Source organism: Mirounga angustirostris, unplaced genomic scaffold (genome assembly GCF_029215605.1).
Source record: "Mirounga angustirostris isolate CCGP_5_RB_7025 unplaced genomic scaffold, mMirAng1.0.hap1 SCAF_3, whole genome shotgun sequence".
Lineage (NCBI taxonomy): Eukaryota > Metazoa > Chordata > Mammalia > Carnivora > Phocidae > Mirounga > Mirounga angustirostris.
The window spans coordinates 138,396,223-138,414,480 of NW_026991711.1; the positions used below are offsets into that span (position 1 = coordinate 138,396,223).

Sequence of the window (18,258 nt, forward strand, 5' to 3'; positions counted from 1 at the left end):
AGGCTGCCCGCCTTCCTCGGCTCCTGGCCCCTTCCTCCCTCTCCAAAGCCAGTGGTATAGCATCTCCTCCCTTTTCTGACCCCTGCTTCTGTCCCTTTTTTTTTTTTTTTTTTCAGACTCTGCCTCTTTCTTGTAGGGACCCCCGTGACTGTGATTATACTGGGTCCACCCCAATAATCAAAGGTAATCTCCCCATCTCAAACCCTTAACTTTAATCACACAGTCCCTTTTGCCATTAAAGGTAACATATTCACAGGTTCCAGGGATTAGCAAGTGGACTTCTTTAGGGAGCCCATTGTTCAACCTACCACAGTTCTCTCTCTTTATAGTCTTAATTCTTCGCGTTCTGTTTTAAAGTGGAAGGCTCAAAGGTCAGGATGAGCCATTTCAGATCTAAGTATTCGTTGTCAGAGAAAACAGAACTAATTCAAATGCCAACCTTCACATTTAAAAAAATGAGTTGACTTGTCCTTATACATTAATGTGGTTCAAATCACATAGAATATAATGCTTTTACGGACAAGGCATAAAAACGAAAAATTTCAAGGCTTTTCTTTCAATTCCTGCACAGTTGTGCAACAAGCTGTGGAGGCAATGAAGGCGGATAGCTGTGGGAGGGGACAAATCACTTTCTCTTTCCTTTTCCCTCATATTATTACTATCATAAAGGTTCCAAAGCATTTCTTTCAAACGTGATTTGGGATTGTAGCATATTGTCAAAGATTATCCATACCCGTACCAATTCTCTGCTAACATAGCAAACTCAGAACTCTTATGTAGATGGGCTTCATATTTCAAAACTTAAGTGATACACATCATTACTCCAGTAAAAGAAAAGCTTTTAAGTTAGTGACACAAAGTGTTTAAGAAACTGTTGCAAGGTCTTGGCCGGTCTGGCTGTGTCATAAAGGCAAAACATGCTGATTGAGACCCACATTCCTTAAGCAGGTGATCTGTGCTCTGGAAAGAGCACCCCATTTACCTTTGAAAACCCACAGTGTAGATGGTCTTAACATTACTTTACCAGTACTTGAGGTTCCAGTGTGTTCCCCTCCAGTTCAAAGGCTTACGCCCACAGCCTTCTTAATCTCATCCTGACTCGGTAACCACCAGCTGGGGACTGACAAGATTATCCTCATTTATTCTCCGGACAGAGACTTGCAAATGGGCTTGTCATCCCTCTAGGATGATGGAGGAGTCAGACTGACAATCTGAGCTGAGACACTCTTTGATAGATACCTCTGCACGGTTCAAAGTCAACACATGGGGAATTCTTATCCCTGTGTGTGACAGGGAGGTCCTTGAATGGATTGGGCTAATGATGTATGCCTGGAACCTTATCATGCCTTAGTGATGCTAAGGGAATAATAACTGAAAGAAGGACTTGGAACATTAATGTGCAATTCATATTGTACCTTTTAAAAAAAATGCAGTTTAGAAGTAAGAAAAATCAGACCCTAGAAATTTCTGCACATAATGGGCAACAAAAATATTCCGCTAAAAATCATGCCATGGAGTGGGGCGTGGGGGCACCTGGGTGGCTCAGTCCATTGAGTGACTCTTGATTTCAACTCAGGTCATGATCTCAGGGTCATAAGCTCGAGCCCCGTGTCAGACTCTGCACTTGGCGGGCATAGAGTCTGCTTGAAATTCTGTCTCCCTCCACTCCTCCCCAGATAAATAAATCAATAAAATCTTAAAAAAAAGAAAATCATGCTGCAGGGGTCTTCTGGGGAAGATGGCAGAGCAGGAGGGTCCTTATAGTACACTTAGTGCGATGAGCACTTCGGAATGTGTAGAATTGCTGAATCACTATACTGTACACCTGAAACTATAGGATACGTGTATGCTAATTATACTAGAATTAAAAATTTTTTTAAATCATGCCACAAAAGAATTGTGGGTTTTTAGCGATAAACTTGAATTACTCCAGTTACCATTTTGAAATATTTTACTTTTAGTATACATTTTTAAGTGTTAAGCTCCATGCTAAGAGACATGTAAGAATGTATTTTTTAGGTTTACAATTTAAATAGCAGAAAGAAATGTCTTTGACCAAACACTGTAATTTAAATGTTTATTTTTAAGCCTACGTCAGAATTTAGAGTAGCTTGAATAAATGGCTAGTTTTTGGTATAGTTGTTTTAGACAAATGAATTTCACATGATACGAATAACTTATTTTCATAAAGCATTTCAATAAATCCCAGAGTTGGTTATTTCTTTATATGTAAATCTTCAAAGTTTCTAAATTTATAATCTAAAACTACTATGGTCGTATTTTATAAAAAGGATTTGGCATATTCAAGAATTCAAAATGTCACAAACAAAATATTACTAAGTGGTTTTTCAGAATTTGGTAACCATCTTTGAAGATAAATTCACAGATTTTTAAAGCTTCAATTTGATTTTGCAAAAAATGTAGTAAGGACAATCCAGCTTAACAAGTTATCTTTAAAATTCAGTTTCCAAGGCAACAATCATAGGTCCCTGTACACTGCTTTAAAAAAATCATTTTTATAAATTTAGTTACTGTAACATCAAAGGCAAGAGTTAAATATAACTGCCTTACTTTTATCTCCTTTTATCAGACTTTTTGAACAGGCCGACTTCTTTCTTTTTAATGGACTAATACCAGATCCCTAGTCTGCTGCCCACTAAGTACAAGAAGGTTAAGGGCAGATAAACTGCCAATTTCCAAAGTGGCTGTCTGTGAATCTAGCCTACTGCATGTGTGTTAAGGGCAAACCAGGATCCAGCCCATTGTATATGCATAACAGCAAATCTTATAACTTATTCCTTCTAACTTCGTAACTCAATAAAGCAAAAAGGGAAGAGCTCTTACCTGCACATTTCACTCCCTGAGCAATGAGACCCCACATGAAGTTGGCACAGTATTCACACCAGTGTGGCCCTCTGAATGTATGGACCTGAAAAAGAGTAGTGAGTGACAGAGTGGCCAGAGGGGAAAACACACGGACGAGGAGATTGTTTTCTGTCAAAGCACTGAAATACAAACCATAGTTAGTACCGAAGAGGCGCGGTATGGCTACATTTAGAAAAACCTTGGTTGAGTGGAACTGACAAGCAGTTAAAATTTCTGCCAGAGCTCGATTTCCTCTGTTTCATAAATGGTGATACATCAAACCAATATTCTGTGATTTACTTTGCAAAACAATTTCTACAGTGGTTTTCCAACTCGTCCCCTCCAGCTGTAAGCCTCATCTCTGAGTTACATAAATACTGGCATTTTCTGAGTGCTATGGCATGGAGGAGGAGAAGGAGTGGCGAAGGGTATGTCTGGCTCCCGTCAGGATTTTGTTGGATGACCTACCTTCTGTGACCACAGATGGTGAAGGTGATACTTGGTGACTGGTCACAAGTGAATCATCAGAAAGGGCCAATTTCTGTTCAAAACCATTTGATACTTAATGTGTTAGTTCAGGGAATGAATATATTTTAGAAACTGCAGAAGCTACAGTTAATCAGAAACCCTATTTGAGTGTAGTAATTATGCATGAATCATTCCAGCCTCAAAAACGTTTTACTGCATTTGATTCCTTTATCCCTAAGAAAGGAATCCCCAAAGAGAGGATTCAAACACTAAGATACCTCTAGACTTTTCTGTATAGGAAAGAGAAGCCATTCTAGCTTAACTCAGATGAAAAAGTATTACTAGAAAAGAGAAGCAAGGAATCCAAACCCCAATATTAAAGAAAAAAAGAAAAAATCTGGAATATTATCATACTTTGAGACTTCTAAGGAAAAAAAAAAAATTTCTGAGCAAATATTGGCTGAAAACACACCCAAGAAATAAAAAGGGAGAGGGAACCAGGAAGTCACTGATCTGTGTATCAAGGTACATTTACCTGAGAAAATTTCTTATATGTATGATTTCCTCCTGCAGAAAACAGTCAGAGTGAAAATCACAAAGTGTGGCGGTTTGGCTCCAACATAAATATCTGCCAAAACAGCTACTGCAAATAATGAAATTCGCCATTAAGATGGTCATTTTTGCTACTGTTCTTTTTATGTATCAAATAGGTAAATGATTTTTAAGATAATATATAACTTATTTTTTCAAACTTAAGATGCTATTGAACACAAGACTTATAATGAACGTAAGATGCATATACTCCATTTAGAAAAACCAAGCCAAGTAAATTATGACAAACCATTGATTATAAGAGAAATCCCAATTCCAGAGATGTTAAAATGAAAAAAAAAACAACAACAACCCATATTACTAAGATCAATGAGAAAAGGTATGTCAGGATTCAGAATACTAATACTGGCTAAATAAGGCTGTCATGGATAACCTGGTGTTGGTTCCTTCCAAGGAGGTATGTGCTTGTGACTCTGGTCACTGCCAAGGGAGCTTGAGTACAAAATGTGTTGATTTTGAAAAGAAGGCCATAATCTCTTCTGTGTCTTCTATGGAAAAGCATCAGGAATGCAGACACAGTTGCTTCCGGATTGTTATTGATGCTCAGTGCCTGTAAATTGAAAGCATTTCCTAGAGTTTCTAAAGCAGAGCCCAGATCAACATTCAGATAGTCTGTGATGTCTTTGTGTTTGTGTTCGCCTGAGTGAATAAAACTGGATAAAGTATGCAGTCTTGCTTTGCTTTGAGGGGAATGAGTGAAACAAGCGCTGACTTGTATAAAAAAAAGTTATGTAATCATGAAATAGCTATAGAAGCATGACGTTAGTTTTAGGGAACGTCTTTGGGATACCCGCTGGCTCAGATGGTGCCAGATCTCGGATACTCCAGTATCCCTTGACTTGGTGAGGTTAATAGGAATGGACTAGAAGCATAGACTAGGAAGTAAGTCCCAGTCTTGTACCTGCCAGGTATCTCATGATAAAGGATCTTAAAGTTCCATGTGGGAGAGCAAAAACAGAGTAGATGATGTGAGGTAACTTACAACCGGGCTCGTGGCAGACAGCACTTCGTACTGAGAGGTTATGACAGAACCAAGTCCCTGCCCCGCCTTCCAAACAGCAGCAGTGAGTGTGGCATCTGGGAAATCTTGGGACGTTTCTTCATCTGACAAATAAGGAAGGATTTGAACGGTCCGAGCAGGCTGGCGCTCTGACTGAAGCATCACATGTGAGATCAGAATGCAATCTCTAGGAAATGGTTATTTATACATTTCCCTCTTGGACGGTGCTTTATAAAGGTGTCCGGAGCCATGTGGGACTGCTGCGTGGTTTTCTCTTTGTTTAAACCACTTGGAAGGTAGCTTATACAGCTCTCCAGGAAACGGTTCTAGAAAGGGGACTGAAGCACCGGAAGCTTACTAAATGTCTACTTGTGTAACAGGGTTTAACTGGATTCCCTTTTGAATCTTCATAATTCATAATTCTTAAATTTTGTTTTGTGACCTCTATGGCTCGACAATGGACTCTATTTGTAAAAATGGAATATTGTAGCCTTTTTTGTCTTTTTTTATTCCCCTAGAGGACATCAAAACAGAGACTTCATTCAGTGGTCATTTTTATTCATGCATGAGCATTTTTTAGGTAATGACAAACACAAAGAGATAAAAAGGATGCTGGCTCAAGGAATTCACTGTAGGTTTCTCCCATTAAATACAGTGTGAAAATGCTCCAGAGAAAGTGCCTGAGAAGTGCATGGGAAGGTGGGGGAGGGGCACTGTGCAGGCTTAAGATGCACCCCAAGAGATGGGTCAGCCAGGTGACCTGTGGGGCAGGACTGGAGTGTATGTGTGTTGGAGGGGGTGCATTAGGAAAATTCCTTGATTGTTCCAAGGAAATCAAAAGTTCGTGGCTTGAGCCAAACAGTGGGATGTTTAGAGAGTCATAAGGAAGTTCAGCATGGGCACAGGTGGCGATGACCACATGGCAAGAGCCAAGAGAGACAGACAGGGCCTCTCTTTTCCATGCCTACAGATTCATACTTTGCCCAATGAACAATGCAGGGCCACTGAAGATTTTTAAGGTGAGTGACACAGGCAGGCAAGGCTGGCGGAAGACAGATTAGGTAGGAGGTTATGTATGGCAGGAGTCCAGGTAACAGATGGTGTGGGCTGGAACTCAGGCAGCGGTGACGGAGGAAGGGGTAAAGGAGTTATGTAGGAGGCAGAATCAACAGGCCTTGGTAACCAACTGAATCCGAGGCACAGGAGAGGGGAAGAGCGCATCAGCAGGGGGAACAAAAGCAGAACAGGTTTCGAAGTGAGGAGGGAGGGGAATGGCAGATTGCAGACTTCTGGGAAAGAGTGGGTAACTAATGGAGTAAAGTTCCTGAAGATGGCAAATGGAGACAGGATCCAGGGCAGAGGGATTAGCTTTGAATAAGAGCATTATTTTCCCCATTCCCTGAGTTGGAAAAAGGGAAGGAGGGGAGCAGATGGCTATCAGGAGTCATGGGGCCTGGAGGCCAGAAGGCTAAGGGAATTCACTATCTAGAGTCTCTGCATTAACGATGGAAGTTCAGGTACTAAGCAAATGAGGAGTTTGCGGGAAAGGGGGGGATAGGAACTGGAACTGGCCAGAGATTCAGAGAAGGGATGCTGGACGTGAAAGCAAGTTTCTTTCTGGGATGACACTAAAGTCACACAATAAATGTCAAGTGCATTAAAGAAAAAGTAAATACTTTTTTATTTTTATTTAAGATTTTATTTATTTGAGAGAGAGAGAGAAACAGCATGACAGGGGAGAGGGTCAGAGGGAGAAGCAGGCTTCCTGATGAGCCGGGAGCCTGATGCGGGACTTGATCCCAGGACTCTGGGATCATGACCTGAGCCGAAGGCAGTTGTTTAACCAACTGAGCCATCCAGGTGCCCCAACAAATACTTTATAAAAGTGCTTTATCTGAATGTTTTATTTTATGTGCAGTTTTACATAATCCGTGATGTTTATATCATATATTTTACCAATTCAGAAAAAGATATCTTTAAAAATTAATCACACAAATCATGCAACTTCAAGCAGGACAACTGGAGAGCTGTTCCTTCCAGCACGATGGAAATAGGGTGCTGTTCCTGCACACAAAGCTCTAGGGCATGGATACCCGCAGATCATTCTGTTTAATAGATATGGGTATATTCTGAATACCTGTCTTTAAAATGACTAAATCAGAATGTAATGCGCATTCAAAATATAATAACTAAAAGGTCAAAAGTTGCACTTTAGGGAATTTTTCTGCTTAGGAGGATTCTGGGGTGGAATGTGGAAGACAACAGGCTTGGAGCAGTTCTCAAGGGGTCCAGGGGTCCAGGGCTTGGCCTGAGGCCCCACATTATAACAGTTGGCAACTTTTGCCTGGAATGCCCTATAACATAGTAGAGACCTTCTTAGGGGGCAGCCGCTGGTCAGCATTTGGGGTTCAGAATTACTGATGTCTTTACAACAAAAACAACTGGCGGATAATCATTAGTGACATTTTCCATAGGATTTTAATTCTAAATGGGTCCAAATTTTTTATGTTTTCAAAAGTTTGTGTTTTACTTTTCCTGTTTCTTATTCTCCAAGGCTGTCATGTCAGCTCTTTGTCCTTCTTCCGTACTCCCTTGTCCCTTTTCCCACTCACTGATTCTTAGATCCAGATGAGGTCATCTCAGAGAACTTGCTAGCACTGGATGTAAATCAAGAACATATGTCATCTATATTCCTTTTGAAGGCCTTTTAAAAGAAAAACACAAACTTCTGGCTTCTTGTCTGTGTTTCTTATAGTTGAGGCTGATGGGTAGTGAGGACAGTGGTCTTCAGATGAATGAGGTGTTAGTAGTATCTTACTTAATTCTATGACATCCACTAATCTTTAGTTATTGTTTCTTACAGTCTGTTTCTGCTGTTTCCTGTGTGACCTTAGTGACCTATGCTGGCTTTATAAGGTGGGAAACTGACCAGCACTATTTCTTCCTTAGAGTTTATCTGAACAAATCACTTGATCAATTTACCCTCCCCCCCCCCAAAAAAAGGGATCCCTTTGGGGAGGGTGTTTTGGTAAGATAATCCAAGAGAGCAAGCAGCTTCAGTGTGTAACATTATCAGGGAGGTCAAGGATGGTCCTGAGAAAAGCAACCTTGTAAATTGGCCACAGGTTTTTTTCTAGGCCACCTCCAAACCTCTGGTACATCTTGACAAATGAAAGCGACAGAGTACACAGCATGAATTATACCTTCATGAACAAAGGGCACTGCAACTAGTTTTAAGGTCCTTTTTTACAACTGGAAAGAAGACAGCTTTATTACCATGACATTTGAGATTGCTTTCCACCTGTGAACAACTTCCTTCATGTTAACATCACGGACATCACTGAGGAACAGAGATGAAAGACTGAGTTACTTAACAGATCCCAAAAGTCTATCACAGAGAAGGCGCTGGTCAGAACCAGGCTGAGGACACACAGGGAGGGAAGTGAATGGGTTAGTGAGGGGCCCTTGTGGCAAAGGCTGAGGGCCACATGTCTCCCGGGCACTGACCTGGGTAAACACCGAAGCTCTTCGCCACTGGGCCTACTGTGATATCGCCCCAAACCCTGGCTTCTGTAAGCCAGAACATCTTCTCATCATGCTTCTGACATTCCCATCTTCAGTTTGAATGTCAGTAATAAAAGGAGAGGAAAATAAATCTATGCGTTGGGAAGAGAAAGAAAATTTCAGCCTATCCTCATTGTCCCTTCCAAGCCATAACACTCCCTCTAGAAATAAGCATGAATGCAAACAGCCAAGGAGCATGTCTGCAAAGCCTGCTGCAAATGTAAACTACACTGGAGGCGATAAAAACATTCGGGGAGGGGCGCCTGGGGGGCTCAGTCAGATAAGCATTTGACTCTTGATCTCAGCTCAGGTCTTGACCTCAGGGTTGTGAGTTCAAGCCCGTGTTGGGCTCCACGCCCAGCATGGAGCCTACTTAAAACACACACGCACACGGACACACACACATTTGGGGAAATGAAATTTTGCTTTGGGGGAAGAGGACTGACATTTGGGAGGCTCTGGTGAGTCAGCTCTGCAGCCTGGTACTGGGTGATGATCCAAATCAAAACGAAAAGCAATGTAGGTAGAGAGGCAGCTGGGCAGGAAAGGTTTTTGCTCCTTTTTTCTCCCCGTTTTTATCTTTCGGGCAACCAGATTGTACTCTTATGTAACAATTTTAGTCTCACCAAGATGCCTTAATTGCGATCCCAAATATTTGAAATTTAGAATGTTGGGCCTGATTTGCCACCTCAGTTAATGTAGTTTGCTTTATACTATTAAGTCATGAGCAAAGAATGCATAATGTTGGCTATTATCATTAGCAACAACAAATATATAAAATTGTGTAGGGGTTCCCTACAAAAAGCAGTGGGGAGCAGGTACTCAAAATAGTATCTTTAGTATCAAGGCAATACCGTCTTGTCCTTTTATTAGTTAAATCCAGTCAAAATGACTCGACTAGTGTCTTCAAAATTCTTGAAGATTTCTGACAGTGAGGCCTGGCTACGGTTAAGGCCCCAGCACTGACCGCACTGACCTCCCGTTAGCTGTCCTACGCTTCTTGTCCTGACAGAAGGAATGTGTACTGTAGTGCCCACAGCAGGGAAGGTGGAAGGAGTGCACAAAACACCTGCAGAAATAGTGCCTGGAACTGAAGGAGGGGCACACCCGTCGCCCCATGTGGTGCCCCCAGCAGGCTGAATGGGGCACTGCATGGAGGCCTGGGACCATGGGGGAAGGGGCCCAGCTGTGAACAGCTTCTCCAGCTCCCTGCTATCGAGGAAGACGGTACAGGGGAAGGCTCACGGGGGCTCTGTGAGGCTACACTTAACCTCACAATAGTTAACACAGTCAGAAGTACCCTTTTGGAGAGGATGACAAATGACAGAAAATCAGTGACCTAAGGTTTCAAAGATGAAAAAACTGTGAGATACCACAGAAGTCTGCAAGACCTACATTGGCCAGACCATTAATAAATGATGTCTCCTTGAATATGAAAAATAACAGTAGGAAAATGCTGGTTTAATAACTGCCAGACTTTAATACTAGTCTTAATTAGTCGGGCAACAATAGGGCAATATAATAAGGTAGTTCTTCCACATACAAAATATTATAAAAATGGTTTTTATTGATTGGTATATAAAATGACACCTTAAGTAAACATGTACAAATAAGGGATTCTTACCAATTCCACACTCATACAGTCTATTTCCTCCAATTCTATGCAGGCCTTATTCAGAGAGTTTACATTTCTTTATGGCTTGCTTCATGATCCACCTTTCTCTACCCCACCTCCCAAATGAACACTATCTCAGTGAGGGAGAAATATCTCTAAAACTACAGCTGAGTTAACTGTGGTGTAGACCAAGTGAACTTAGAATCACACACAACCATATTCATGCTAGAACACACACGCGCAGTTTCTTGGGTCTGTGTTCTGTTCTCAGCTGCCAGAGTAGCTACTAACACAGCCATCAATTTGAAACCTAGGAATCAGGCAGTAGTTTCAAAGTTCAAGAACTCTGAAACAGCAAAGTTTTCCAGGGATTCCATTTATTTATTTACTTTTATTAAGTTACAAGGTACAGACTGTATAGTAAATAATATAAAAATAGATATGAAAAAATAAAACCAGTAATTTAAAAATACTTTGTTTCAAAATATGAGTGTTTAAAGTACTAGAAAACCCATGATTTTAATGTTTAGACTTAAGTTTCAGAAGCAAATTTCTTCCCCCCTCTCCCCCCCATAGGAGCTTTAATGAGAACTTTACCTTTAAACTGAATCATGGTTAAAGTTTAACACTGTCAAATGCCATAACCTGAAACATTTCATGTTGAAAGTTTAGTTTTATTACTTGGATTAATAAGTTTGCTTTCAAGTGTCAGTCATAAAAAATCAACACAGTGAATCAGTACTTCAAAATATCAATCTCCTAAAGTTGTGTTATGAAGGTATGATAGGAAAATGAATGAATCATACTTGGATGTGCAATAAAAACCACTGTACAATCCATAGCTGATTGACAGATAATCTCTATACACACATTATAGCCAGGTAAACTGAATACCAAGAGACAACCCTCAGACCAGTCCACATAATCTTATGATCCACAATTCCTTGAAGGCAGTATTGTACTAATGTATAGTTCCACATAACCAGGTTTCAATTTCTCTTTGGCTTAGTTGTCAGAATGTCATCTGAAGTTTACTGTTAGCATACATTATGAATGGAAGTGTTTCTATAATATACCAGGAAAAAGGTTAGAATAAAATGCACAAGAAATTATTAAACTACGTAGCTAAAACCCTTTTTAAAGCTCTAGCGAAAGAGATTCAGATTTTCTCTACTTTCTTCTATTTCACTGATTACTGCTCTTATCTTTAATATTTCCTTCCATTACTTGGTTTAATTACATCTTTTTCTAGTTTTAGGTGGAAGCTTAACTCATTGATTTAAGACTTTCTTTCCTAAAATAAGCATTTAGTGGTAAAGATTTCACCATAAGCACTATTTTAGCTGTATTCCACAAATTTTGATATGTTGGTAGTTTTCTTCAGTTCAAAGTATTTTCTGATGTCTTCTTTAATCCACGAGTTATTTAGCAGTAAGTTGTTTACTTTCTAAATGTGTGGGAAATTTTTCAGGCATGTGTTATTTTGAATTTAATTCTGTTGTGGTACAAGGATATGCTTTGTATGATTTCAGTCCATTTACATTTACTGACACTTGTTTTCTGGGCCAGAATACTGTCTATCTTGGTTAATGTTCCATGTTCACTTGAATAGTACATGCGTTCTGTTGCTGAGTAGAATACTTCTATAAATATCAGTTAGGCCAAACTGGTTGACACTGTTGTTCAAGTCTTCCATCTCATTATTAATGTTCTATTTGTCCGTTCTGTCACTGAGAAACAAGTGTGGACATCTCCATCAACAATTGCAGATCTATTTCACTTTTTAGTTGTTGCTTTATGTATTTTGAACCTGTTATTAGGTGAATATAAATTTTAAATTATGTTACTCCCATTAATATTCCTACTACTCCCATTAATATTACTTGTTCTGAAAACCACTATATTTTATATATATATATAGCCACTCTATTTTCCTTTGAATTGTCGTCTCCATGGCATATCTTTTTCTTTGGACTTCTCTGGGTCTTTATATTTAAAATGGGTTTCTGTGGATAGCATATAGTTGGATCTTGCTTTTTTATCCAATCTGACAACCTTTGCCTTTTAGTGGAGTGTTTGGGTCGTTTCCATTTAAGGTAACTATCAATATGATTGGGTTTAAAATCTATCATCTTGGTTTTGTTTTCTATATACTTTGTTTGCTCTTTTGTTCCTTTTTCTCTCTTCTTCCATACTTTTGAATAAATTGCATATTTTTATGAATCCCTTTTGTCTATTAGCTTATAACTATACCACTTCATGTATATAAGAATCTTATGACAGTAGGCTTCCTTCACCCTGTACATTATGCTAGCGTTGTCATATACTTGTATAAACTATGTAATATTACTATTTTTTTTGCTTTAGTCAGTTAAATATTCACTACCATGAAAGAAAAAAACATTTTTTTTAAAAGATTTTTTATTTATTTATTTGACAGAGAGAGACATAGCGAGAGAGGGAACACAAGCAGGGGAAAGGGGAGAGGGAGAAGCAGGCTTCCCGCTGAGCAGGGAGCCCGATGCGGGACTTGATCCCAGGACCCTGGGATCATGGCCTGAGCTGAAGGCAGACGCTTAACGACTGAGCCACCCAGGCGCCCAGAAAAAAACATCTTTTAGACTTATCCACGTGTTTACCATTTCTGGCATTCTTTATTCTTTTGTATAGATCTAAATTTTCATCTGGTATTATTTTCCTTTTGTCTGGAGAACTTCCTTTAACATTCTTGTAGTATAGGTCTCCTGGTGATGAATTCACTCAGCTTTTTTTTGTTTAAAAAAAAAAAAAAACATTTTGTCTTCATTTTTGAAAGGCTTTTTTTTAGTTGTCATTGAGTACTTTGAAGATGTCACTCTGTTGTCTTGCATAGTTTCTGATGAGAACTCTGTTGTATTTTTCATCTCTATGTAAAATGTATTCTCTTCCCCTTCTCCCCCTCTGCCTTTTAAAAAACTTTCTACAATGTGTGAGTGTACCAGTGACAAAGAAAAATAATTTGTTTCTTCCTTTGACATATTTTCCTTACACTGAAATAAACTTTATAGATGTTAATAAAGAAAACTGTAAAAATCAATTCTCTTTTAAAAAAAAATGTACATTGTGTTTCTGTGCATGAGTGTGCACATTTAAGATCCTATAAAGCCATAAAATTATAAACACATTCCGAAGCTGGAATATGAAAATAAAATTCAAGAGAAATAATTTCTGGATCCTAAATATGTCCTCCACACATTCTGATGTCATATGTGAGGGATGAACAACTTCCTTCCAGGCTGAGGTAAAGTACCACTTTAGGAATAAAATTTTTCTTTCCCATAACCTGGTTTTCTCCTCTCTGGCTACTCCTAAGATTTTCTCTTTAGTACTGGTTTTTAGCCATTTGATTATGATATGCCATGGGGTTTTCTTCATATATATATATTTTTTTCTATTTGTAGCTCATTATACTTCTTGGATCTGTGGGTTTTCATCAAAATTACAAATTTTTGGATCATTAGATCTTCAAATAATTGTACTGTTCCTTGGCCCCTCACCATTGCTCCTTCTGACTCCAATTACACTTCTAAGCTAGATTGCTTGATATGGTCCCCCACTGGTCACTGATGCTATGTTAATTTTTTTTTTTTTTTAACCTTTCTGCCCTTCATTTTGGATGTTTTCTATAGTTGTGTCTTCTGGTTCACAAATCTTTCCTTCTTTGATGCCTAATATGCCATTAATATTACGCAATGTATTTTTCATTACTTTCCAAGATTTTAAAGATTTTATTTTTAAATAATCTCTACACCCAACATGGGGCTCACAATCCTGAGATCATGCTCCACTGACTGACCCAGCCAGGTGCCCCCATTTCAGATATATTTTCAATCTCTCTCTAGAGATTCCACTTAGGTTATTTCAAATAGCTTCAATTTCTTTCCTCACTGCAGCATTTAGTCTATTGCTGATTTAGTCATGCTACCAAGATGATATCCTTTTGAGGACTTTTAAACAATGCCTCAATATATTATCACATTTTTCTACTCCTACTGGAGGGCAAAAACTATTCTCAACCCTGAGTGAATTTCAGTAATTGTTCAGCCTATTGCTTTCTGGTGTGTGTGCTTTTTTTTTTTAATAGGCTCCATTCATGCATACATAGATAAGTACTTGCTCTAAGAGTCAAGAAGACCACTGTGCACATCCCCAGAGCTCTGTGTACAGCTCCGTCCCCACAGGGACACTGCCCTACAAATTTTAGCTGCTTTGCCTCATCAAACTCCAATCTATGTCTTCAACTCAGCTAGACCAATGGATTCTCTTTAGATTCTCCCTCCATGTGTTGTGGCCAAGAACCTGCCTCCAAGCAGTAAATGAAAACAATCTTAAGACTCCTCTTATTGTATTCCTTTTTTCCAGGTATCACAGTACTGTACTACCTGTTCAATATCTGAGTGTGGTTTTATATATATATTTTTCTGGTTAATTGTTTAAGATGGAAAGGTAAATCTAGTTCCTCCATCATGGCTAGAAGTGGAAGTCCAGATTATATTCTTATTTCTAAAACTGATCTTTCAGGTGAGCTTGAATCTAGGACTTCTGGGCTTTAGTTTCTACATGTGCAAAATTAATCAGTAATTCTCAGTATCCCTTATAGAGGCTGAACTTCTTGAGGATTCTTATGTCATCATGCTCTATGAACATGTCTCTCCTAGAAAAGTGTTACATTGACACTGTTGTATTCAGTAGGTTGTATACTAGGATCTTGAATTAGTGACATCATTTTGTCATTTAATATTGTGGGCATTTATTTTTTTAGCTACACAGAATAAATGTCTTCTCGTTGGGTACCAATTTTCAATTCATATGAATTTTATGGAACTGACCCCATCCCCAGTTCCAGGAGAGAGTATATGACCTTGCTCTAAGCCAAACAGCACATTCCATTCTCCTGCCTAGGAGTTGAGTTACTGGTTCAGAGATGGGCATATAAGATAATTGGGCAAATGCCTGCCAGGCCCAGACTTTTTTGTTCAGTCTCATTTTGAGCTGACTAGAATCAGAGACTATTTAGAGCTGGAGCCTCTGCAGGCCATCTTGTCACCCAGAGGAAGGCTGCAAATGAAGACAGAGCTAGAAGATAGGGTTCTGGTGCCATTTTAAGCCCCTTAGGCAAAGGATACCAACCACCGGCAGACTTTTCCTATGTGAGCCAATAAATTCCCTTTTTACCTTAGCAAGCATGAGCTGGGCTTTCTGACACTTGCGATGGAAAGTCTTCAACTGTTCCATCAAATGGTAAATATCAATCATGGGTTCCAAAGAGAGTTTTAAAAAGACACACTGAAGCAATGTGGTTCAAATGTGGAGTAATGAACTATACTAGCGACCATCAAAACAAAATCGCATGCTTCCTAGAGATGGACCTTTTCTTTATGAACATGGGTACTATGCAAGCTCATTAGGCAGAGCCACGAGCAGTGATCTGGGTGTGGCACATATAAGGCTAGAGCTCCAGACAAAGGGAGTTCTATAAATGGGAAAGAGTGAACATGCTGGGACTGATTTGGGCAAATCCATTCACATAACTAGCCAAAACATGTCATTTCTCATACAACAGACTGAAGGATATCACCTAATACAACAAGAGTCGTCAGACATCCATGACCTAAAAATGAATATATTCTTTTGTTTTAATACTTTTTTTGCATAATACTTAAAAAATGCACCCAGCTCTATTTTTGCTCCCCAAAGAATATAAAAATATTTTTTAAATGAGTAGTTGATGATGTTCCTTGGAAGTGTAACATCACTGGGCTATTTCCCCTTTCCTTTCTAGCTTTCCCTATTTTGCAACCAGAAGAATGTTAAGATAATTTAAGAAGAGGGGTTAAAAAACCTGAAAAAACAAAAACACTACTGGTATGAGCTTTATTAGAAAAATATTTTGTAGTGGTCTCTCAGATGCTAGCAGTACTTGATAAAATATTTAAGAAAGAAAAATCAATATTTTTGTGTATTCTCTTCACTTAAAAAAATTTTTTTCCTAGACCTATATTCCACTTATGCCTGTATCTCTACTCTCTGTCCCTTGGGTTCTTTAATGAAGGCAATTATATTTTTGTATAATGTACTATTACATAAGAATAATGAATGCTGCCTAATGCTGACTGTAAGTGTACTGAGATATAGCGAACTTGGCAATATGGACAGTAACTGGGTAAGAGGTTATGTACATATTCTTCAGTCATATGCTTTCACTATCTTATTAAAGCCATGATAAACTTCACTCCTAAGAAAGACTTTCCTCCGAGGAATGGTGACATGGTAGGTCACAAAGAAGATGAAGTAGGACAGTGTAATTTGTGAATTAAACAAGGTTTAAAAATTAGAGATCTAAAATATTACAATAGGTATGCTATTAGATTACAAAATAAGCAATTAATACAATTAAGACTCAATTGAGTAGGGATATATGATACAAGTGACTACAAAAAATTGCCTTTAACATACCAGTGTGTCCCTAACGTGTGAAAAACTCATCCTTGAAGGTGCGATTATTATGTGGACACATAAAGTATTAAAAGAACTGTGGTAGAGGTGACATATTATGTGGAAGGGGTGTTCTTCCTATGGGCTTATATCCTTATCTTGTTATTGCAATGGGAGTCACATGCCAGGCCGATTCTCTACTTTGAGATAAATTTTGGAGATGGCATTTATTTTTAAATTGAAGAATAACCGACATACGATGTTGTATCAGTTCTAGGTATACAACATAGTGATTCGGTATTTGTATATATTAAAGTCTAGTTGCCATCTGCCACTATACAAAATTGTGACAAGACTATTGGCTAGATTTCCTATGTGGCACAGTTCATCCCCATGTCTCATTTATACCTGGAAGACTGTACCTCTTAACTGCCTTTACCTATTTTGTTCATCCTCGCCACTGCTCTACCCTGTAGCAATCCTCAGCTTGTTCTTTGTATCTATGAGTTTGCTTCAGTTCCATTTGTTCATTTAACTTTATTTTTTGATGTCTGATCTTCTTTGTGACTTTTAGAAAATCTCATTGTTGACTGGCCTCAGAACTAGAGCTTTCTACCTCCGAGAGGACAGCCTCTGTCTCTTGGCAATCTGTTCCCCGAGTTTTTCTTTGGCCTCCTTCATTCTCTTGGCCAAGTTTAGCATGTTCTGTAGCCTCTTCCTTATTTTTCCTAGTATGCTGTTTCTTCAGAGCAGTATGCCAACATTTGTGTGGTAGAACACATGCAGTAACAAGACACAGAATTGTGGGTGCTTCGGTTCTAGGTCTCTTACCTTCTTTGTTTAGGGGCTTTCTCACAACATACTGGCGGACACCATCATCTTCTGAGAGACTGAAAAGTTTGTGGATTCTGCTAGCTCTTTTGGACCCCAGGTGACGAGGCACGGTAGTATCAGTGAGTCCAGGAATATCCTTTTTTTTTTTTTTTTTTTAAACAATGACCAAGTTGAGAACACTGAGATTGGCGTCCACAATGCAACCCCAAACAGATCTGCACTCTTTCTCCAGTCCTCCTCGGTTTGTAGCAGGAACGGTCCTTGCTCAGCAGCAGGTGGGCACAGCCATGGATCAAGACACCCTGCTTCACAGGGAAGCCTTGTTTGTCATTGCCACTGATTCTTCCTGTTCACCCAGAGCATCAGCAGCCAGTAACTGAGAAAGAAAAGTTCAGCTTCATCCTAAAACAGCCTACTGCTTCTGAGGTGCCATGGAAAAGAGCTGTTTTGATTTTAAATTCCATATATAATGAAATCATATAGTATGTGTTTCTCTGACTGACTTAGCATAACACCCTCTAGGTTCACCCATGTTATTGCCAATGGCAAGATTTCATTTTTTTATGGCTAATATTCTATTTCACACACACACACACACACACACACACACACACACCACCCCACATCTTCTTTAGCCATCTATTTTTTGGTAGATATTTAGGTTGCTTCCGTATCTTCGCTATTGTAAAGATTGCTGCATGCATCACGGGATGAATAGGTCTTTCTGAATTAGTGTTTTCATTTTCTTTGGATAAGTACCTAGAAGTGGAAATACTGAATTGTACAGCAGTTCTGTTTTTAATCTTTTGAGGAAACTCCATAGTGT

The 18,258-nt window shown here is 39.1% G+C and overlaps 2 protein-coding genes across 30 annotated transcripts in view; one reads left to right on the forward strand and one right to left on the reverse strand.

Moving 5' to 3' along the window:
- Positions 1-18,258, forward strand: part of LOC123839207 (cleavage and polyadenylation specificity factor subunit 7-like) — a 129,125-nt gene that overhangs the window by 101,895 nt on the left and 8,972 nt on the right. The gene's annotated exons all lie outside the window — the stretch shown is intronic.
- The window catches only part of CHN1 (chimerin 1), a 225,779-nt gene that overhangs the window by 21,159 nt on the left and 186,362 nt on the right, over positions 1-18,258 (reverse strand). For all 23 annotated transcript variants that reach the window (XR_010410189.1, XR_010410190.1, XM_064586703.1 and 20 more), the window contains one exon: positions 2,845-2,929. Coding sequence is in view for 21 of the 23 variants with exons in the window: in XM_064586703.1 (XP_064442773.1) it covers positions 2,845-2,929 (85 nt within the window). In the remaining 2 variants the exon portion in view is untranslated. The remainder of the gene's footprint in view (positions 1-2,844; positions 2,930-18,258) is intronic.